Source organism: Mus pahari, chromosome 19 (assembly GCF_900095145.1).
Source record: "Mus pahari chromosome 19, PAHARI_EIJ_v1.1, whole genome shotgun sequence".
Classification (NCBI taxonomy): Eukaryota; Metazoa; Chordata; class Mammalia; order Rodentia; family Muridae; genus Mus; species Mus pahari.
In genome coordinates this window covers 63,855,900-63,862,957 of record NC_034608.1, presented here as the reverse complement: position 1 = coordinate 63,862,957, position 7,058 = coordinate 63,855,900, and the positions used below count along the sequence as shown (strand labels likewise).

The following is a 7,058-nucleotide window of genomic DNA, read 5'->3' as shown; positions in this document are numbered from 1 at the left end:
ACACACACACACACACACACACCAGTTTTGCTTATTTGGTGTTATCTAAAATTATAACTGGCCTGGTAGAAAAAAAAATTTTAAGAGTTGGTTTTCGGTTTTTCCAGACAGGCTTTCTCTGTGTAGCCCTGGCTCTTCTTGTTCGTTAACCAGGCCGGCCTCACACAAAGCTGAGCTGACAGGAGGTATTTTAAAAGAGGCTCTTGCTTCTTACTCTCTCATTAGACCATTGAAACAATTGACCCCGGAGAAATGAGAATTTCCCCCAAAAGTCTTAGAAGTAAAACGGTTCCAGCTAATGGGGACTTTGTCTTCCTGAGAAAGATTTCACGTTCTTAAGCCATCTTGCCCCAGCAGCCTCAGGCCTGGACAGCAGTGAGTAAGCCGCTGTTTGATGGCTCATATCTTAAATGTCCATGTCCTTGGCCTTTTTTTTTTTTTTTTTTTTTGTCCTTGGCCTTTTATTTAAACATGAATCTCATTTCAGGGCTCCAAAAGACTCACACGAGATGGGGTGGATGCTAGTGAGTCTCAGTCAGTCTCTGTCTCTCTCTCTCTGCTAGGAGGCAGAGGCAGGGGCAGGGTTCGAGAAAGGGTTTCTTTGTGTAGTCCTGGAACTAGCTCTATAGACCAGACTGGCCTTAACTCACAGAGATCCCCCTGCCTCTGCTCCAGAGTGCTGGAGTTAAAGGGGTGCTTACTACGGTCTGCTTTGTCTCCAGTGTGGCCTCTTTGAAAGTCTTTTCCGGCTTCCCACTACTACTGTATCCCTTCTAATTGGCTTATTGGAGCTGAACAGTTTTGGGGCACAGGCCCATGGCTGTCGTTTAGTAACAAAATGACTGATTTTTTGCGTGATTATTCTGATTTAAGCATTTACACAACAAAACACAAACAACTACTGAAGGAAAATTCAATTTCATACATAATTTATCACTATCTCATATTATTACACTCCATGCTTTCATTGACACACACCTGGACTTGGAAATGTTAATAAACATGCCAGCAACTAAAAAGAAAAAGAAAGAAATCCATGGGTTGGAGAGATAGCTCAGCAGTATGAGCAGATCTTCGAGAAGACCAGGGTTCAATTCCCAGCACCCACAGGGCGCTCAAAATCCCGGGTCACCTCAACTCCAGGAGAGTCACTGCCCTCTTGCCTCCGAGGACATCAGACCCGCACATGTAGCACAGACAAACATACAAGCAAAAGCATCGAACACATAAATTAAAAAAACAAATGCAGAAGCAGTTGGTTTTGAGGGAGGATGTCAGGCAGACGAGATAAGCCAATACATTTCCACTTTGATCCAACCGGCGTTAAACACCTAAAACCAGTTGGCACGGGGTCGTTTATAGTTCGGGGACCAAAGGCGTTAAAGGGAGAGGAAGCGGGTATTGCCTGGGTGGAACCAGGAACCTAAGAAACCGCGGAAACCAAGACAGATCGTGGGGCGCAAGCGCGAAGGCCAGACCCAACCGGAGGAGCCGCTCGTGCTCGCCGTCTAAGTTACACACCGGCTCCGTACTTTTATTGTCCCCCATCCCGCAAGGCATCCGCAGGTCCCCAAACGCCCGGAGACCTTCGGGACCTCGGGCCACCGGCTTCAGCGGCTCTCGCAGCAGGGCGCAGGCGCGGAAGCCAGCTTTTGTTTATTTTGGCCGCGTGAGACCGGGAGCGTCCGAGGGCGGAGACGCGCGGGCGGGGCGGGGCGGAGACTCCGACGTCCCCCCCCCCCCCAAGTCTCCGCGCTCCGCCCGCTGTGTCCCCAACCCCCACCCCACTCCCAGCCCGGCCCCCCCCGGGGGGCGGACCCGGAGCGCGGCGTCACAAAGCGCCGGGGGAACGCGGCGTCGGCCGCCGTGCCCCAGGCGCCGAGGACGGGGAGGGACGCGGGCCGCTCGGTCGCCTCGGCCCCGCCTCCGCCGGGCGCCACCGCCGAGCGAGTCGCCGGCGGCTGGGCGCTGCAAAGCATCCTGGGAGGACGCGCTCGCGCCGGAAGGTCGCGCGTGCGCGCGTGCGCGCGGCGGCGGCGAGGTTATAAAAGGGAGCGAGGCGGCGGCCGGCGGAAGTGGGCGGTTCGTCGGCGCCTTGTTCTGTTGTTTGGGGTCTGGGCTCCCGGAGGGGCGTTCTCGGGAGGGCCGCCGGTGCAGGCCGCGCTGACACAGGGCCGCTTCGCCCCGGGGGGCTCCGTGCGCTCGCGCTCGCGCTCTCCCCGTCCCGCGGGGGCCCCAACATGGCGCAGGAGGTGTCCGAGTACCTGAGCCAAAACCCGCGGGTAGCCGCCTGGGTGGAGACGCTGCGCTGCGAGGGCGAGACGGACAAACACTGGCGCCACCGCCGGGAGTTTCTGCTTCGCAACGCCGGGGACCTGGTCCCCGCCACCGACGAGGCTGCGGACGCGGAGAGCGGAGCCCGCCGCCGGCAGCTCCAGCAGCTCGTCTCCTTCTCCATGGCCTGGGCGAACCATGTCTTCCTAGGGTGCCGGTGAGTGCCCCTGGCCCGAGGAGCGCTCTCGCGGGGACCGGCGACGCTGGGGAGGGCCGCTGGGGAGCGCGGGAATCGGTGTGACACTGTGGCTCCTCGGGAGGGCAGGAAAGGGCGTCCGGGGCAGCCCCCGACCTCACTGTTGCCGGGCGTCCGGGTGCTGTGCGCCCGGTAGATGGAGTTGTTGGCGCTTAGCTGGCGGTCCTCGGCCCGGGAGACCCCGAGTTTCCCTGGCACGGACCCGCCTCCCGAGCCCTTAGGGCATTTCGTCTGGGGCAACTCAGGGAACAAAAGTTGTCGCGCGGTTCGTGCACTTTGATCGCGACCAGGAAATGCAGTCTGCGCGGGCCTGCATTCCTCACGCTGCCAGTACTTTTCGGAAAAATAAAAACCACTTCTTGAGAGCGACTTTTGCTTCTTTTTCAGGTACCCTCAAAAAGTTATGGATAAAATTCTTAGTATGGCTGAAGGCATCAAAGTGACAGATGCTCCAATCCATACCACACGAGACGAACTGGTTGCCAAGGTGAAGAAAAGAGGGATATCAAGTAGCAATGGTTAGCAGATCATAGATGTGAACATACATAGGAGTTTAGAAAATAAGCTCGATAAAATTAGGAATCGCTGTCATTACTAATTTCTTTTTAACAATCCAGAATGTGTATATTGTATTAATCTAGTTAAAATGTGAAGGCTAAACTGTGTGTGTGTGTCTGTCTGTCTGTCTGTCTGTCTTGGTGCTGAATTTGATAGTTTATTTCTGTTTTAGATTTTCAAGTCCAATGTCTGATGCTGTTAATTTAATATTAGAAACTAATCATATTAATTGATACTGTTTTAACATATTTAATGAAGTTGTTCCATACTTTAAAAGAAACTACTGATTCTGAAAAAAAAATTTTTTTGGACTTTTGTTTGTTTTGTTTTGTTTTGACAGGGTTTCTCTGTGTAGCCCAGCCTATCCTGGAACTTGCTCTGTAGACCAGGCTGACCTCAAACTCAGGGGTCATGCCTGCCTCTGCCTCCTTAATGCTAGAATGAAAGGCGCTTGCTGCCACCCCACTCTCTGTGCTTTTTTTTTTTTTTTTTTCTCGAGATGTGCTTTTTAAATGAATGTTTTGTTGACTGTCATGTCTGCAGGCCTCCTAGTAAAATACCTGTGTTTTTCTTCTTTCTAGAAGGGGTAGAAGAGCCGTCCAAAAAACGAGCCGTAGAAGGAAAAAACAATTCTTCGGTTGAGCGAGATCATGGGAAAACAGCCAAAACCGATCGTTCAGCGGCTCAGCAAGAAAACAGTTCAGCGTCCAGGGGGTCGTCCACCAAATCAGAGAGTGGTGGGACCTCAGCTCGGAGCAGCTCCAGTGGCTCCCATCAGAATAGTTCCACAAGTGAAGGAGACAGATCTGTTTGCAGCCAGAGCAGCAGCAATTCCTCTCAGGTAACGGCAGGGTCTGGAAAAGCTTCTGACTCAGAAGCTCCAGATAAACGTGGTTCAGCGTCATTTGTTTCTTCCCTGTTGAAATCCAGTATGAATAGTCATATGACGCAGTCCACTGATAACAGACAGCAGAGTGGATCACCTCAGAAGGGTGCTCTGGAAGGTTCTTCAGGCTCAGCCTCTCAGAGCAGCTCAGAGATTGAGGTGCCCTTGTTGGGTTCCTCTGGAAGTGCAGAAGTAGAGTTGCCATTACTATCTTGTAAGTCTAGTTCAGAGACAGCTTCAAGTGGGTTAACATCTAGTTCAGAGGCAAACATTTCATCATCAGTTTCAAAAAACAGTTCCTCATCAGGCAGCTCTTTACTAACTCCCAAGAGCAGTTCAACAAATCCATCACTGCTGACATCCAAAAGCTCGGCTCAGGTCGCTGCATCACTGTTAGCGTCCAAAAGCAGCACTTCCTTGGGAAGCATGTCTCAGCTAGCTTCCAAGAGTAGTTCTCAGAGTAGCACTTCACAGTTGCCTTCTAAAAGCACCTCACAGTCCAGTGAGAGTTCTGTCAAATTTGCTTGTCGAAAGTTAACCAATGAAGATATAAAACAGAAGCAACCTTTCTTCAATAGACTGTATAAGACAGTGGCATGGAAGTTAGTAGCAGTTGGTGGCTTCAGCCCCAGTGTGAATCATGGAGAGCTGCTGAACGCAGCTATTGAGGCTCTGAAAGCAACACTGGATGTGTTTTTTGTCCCACTGAAAGAACTGGCAGATCTGCCTCAAAATAAGAGCTCTCAAGAAAGTATTGTCTGTGAATTGAGGTGTAAGTCGGTGTATTTGGGCACTGGGTGTGGAAAGAGCAAAGAAAATGCAAAAGCAGTTGCATCGAGAGAAGCACTTAAGTTATTCCTCAAGAAGAAGGTGGTGGTGAAGATCTGTAAAAGGAAGTACAGAGGGAATGAGGTAGAAGACCTAGTACTCCTTGATGAAGAATCAAGACCCGTAAACTTACCTCCAGCACTGAAACATCCTCAAGAATTACTGTAACTTCTCCAAGTTATCACTGAATCCAGTATCTGGTGTTTGAAGAGAAAAACTGGCTTTTATATAAAACACTGGCTTTCACAGATTTTATATTGCTTTTTTCCAGTTTTGCAGAAAATTTAAATTCTAGTTCTCTTCACTAAAGTAGAGCTGTAAATAATTTATGACAGTGCATATTAAAGGGTATACATTGACAGCATACCAGCGTGCTGTTTTATTTGCTGAAGAAAATACTGTCTTCTATTTTTAATGATATATTAGGTACGATGTGTAGTTCTGTAGAATCTTAAAATTTTTGTACTACTACCAGTTTGGTAGAAAATGTATTAAGCTGTCTACCATGCTTTTTTTTTTTTCTTCCCTAACTTGATTAAATCACATAAAAGGGGGGACCACAGTATTTGAATGTGTGAAACTATACAACTTAAGGTTTAAGAATGTTGCTCATGATGTTGAACATCTTTTAAAGAATAAGAGTAGTTGTCTCAAACATTTTCATGAGAAGCTGTAAACTTTTTTTTTTTTTAGCTATAAAGCAGTATAAAGTACTTATTGTTATTTTATTCTGAAATTGTTTAAAATTCTCTATGATTTTGACCGCTGCAGATTCTTAAGCAGGTTAATTTATGTTTTGAGGTAAATTTCAATTTACACTTTCTTAAGACATAATGTTGGTTTCTATAGTAAGCATATTTTGTGACTACTATGAACAGACTGATTTGTTTAGATATTAAATGCTTTAAGCTATTTTACCTTTTCAAGAAGTTGTGTTTTTTTCCCCCCACCCTGAAGTTATAACTAAGGCTCTCACTACTATTCAAACTACGACCAAGTAATTTTCATAGTATAAAACACATTTATAAACGGGGAATTTATATCTAGAACCAGGTGGTTTCTGTATTCGCAGGTTTTAGAAGAATGTGGAGAGGACTAGAGAGCCATGGTCAGCTCTGTGTTCATGTGGATTGCATCTGTTAGTAATAAAGTAGGATCTTGTTTCTGTGTCTTTGGTAATTCTATAATCTCATAGGGTTTATTTTAAAAGTCTGCTCTAAGGTATATGACTTTTGACCTTCTGGCTTTCTAGGAACTGCACACTGGATGTACCGAAGGTAATATATAGAAAAAAAGACCTTTCATATTTACTATTTATATTGGTATTGGAAGGTTGAACATAAGCACAATTTAAGTGTGTAAAAATTAGTTTTTAGTTTAGGAATAATAAAAATGCGTAATTTCCTGAGCTTGAACTGAAATACTCAGGGATGTTTGTATTTTGCCAGATAACATTTTTAAATTATTTGGTTTTTTTGAGAATGGCTCATTGGATACCAGAGCAAAATCTATATTCTGTAAATGGTCTGGCTGCCCTTATATATTGTGGAAAACACTAACATAAGTGAGTTGTAAAAAAACACTGTCAAGTTTCTTCTGTTGTGAGTTTTGTAAACTAATGCTTACCAGAAAAGTGAGCCAAAAATTAGAATAAATACATTTCTGAAATACATCTTATTAGATGATTTGGTAATTTTCTAAAGTGGTTTGTTTTAAGCAAATTTACAAAGGCTATTATATTTAAAATCCTTTAAATAATCTTTTCATATGGAAGAGTGTGTGCTCTCATAGACCTATAATTTCAACTACTTGACAGGCTAAGTCAAGAAGAGCTGAGGTTAAAGGCCTTTGAGCACTAGAACAGTCTGAGACCCTGTCTGAAAAGAAAAAAGCTCTGGGATATGAGTCCTGTGATAATGGTGGTGGTGCATGCTTTTAATCCCAACACTCAAGGCAGAGACAGCCCTCTGAGAAGCCCCCTTCACCAAGGGAAATGTAGGTGGTAGAGTGCTTGCTTGGTGTGCAGCGCCCTAAGTTGAGTTTCCAGTGCCTCCCTAAAACAGCAAATGGAAACTGATGATATATTTTCTTGAGAGAGGGGGAATAGTATATATAGTCCTGACTGGTCTTGAACTTGGAAAGTAGTATTCCTCTCTGCTTCCTCAGTGCTGGGGCTATAGCTGTGTGACTCCTACAGTTATGTTGTTCATTTATACAGCATGCTCTTAATAAGAATGTAAAAGATCCCCATGGTAG

At 46.3% G+C, this 7,058-nt stretch overlaps 1 protein-coding gene across 2 annotated transcripts; it reads left to right on the top strand.

Moving 5' to 3' along the window:
• The first annotated feature begins 2,077 nt into the window (after positions 1 to 2,077).
• On the top strand, positions 2,078 to 6,472 carry Cdkn2aip (CDKN2A interacting protein). Of its 2 annotated transcripts, none has more exons than XM_021219214.1 (3): positions 2,078 to 2,491; positions 2,918 to 3,017; positions 3,670 to 6,472. In XM_021219214.1, exons 1-3 carry the CDS (start codon positions 2,241 to 2,243, stop codon positions 3,676 to 3,678), a joined length of 360 nt encoding a protein of 119 aa, XP_021074873.1. In that variant the 5' UTR covers positions 2,078 to 2,240; the 3' UTR covers positions 3,679 to 6,472. The 2 variants fall into 2 exon arrangements, with proteins under 2 accessions (XP_021074873.1, XP_021074872.1); XM_021219213.1 differs by having other exon boundaries at positions 2,079 to 2,491; positions 2,918 to 3,048.
• Positions 6,473 to 7,058: the final 586 nt, after the last annotated feature.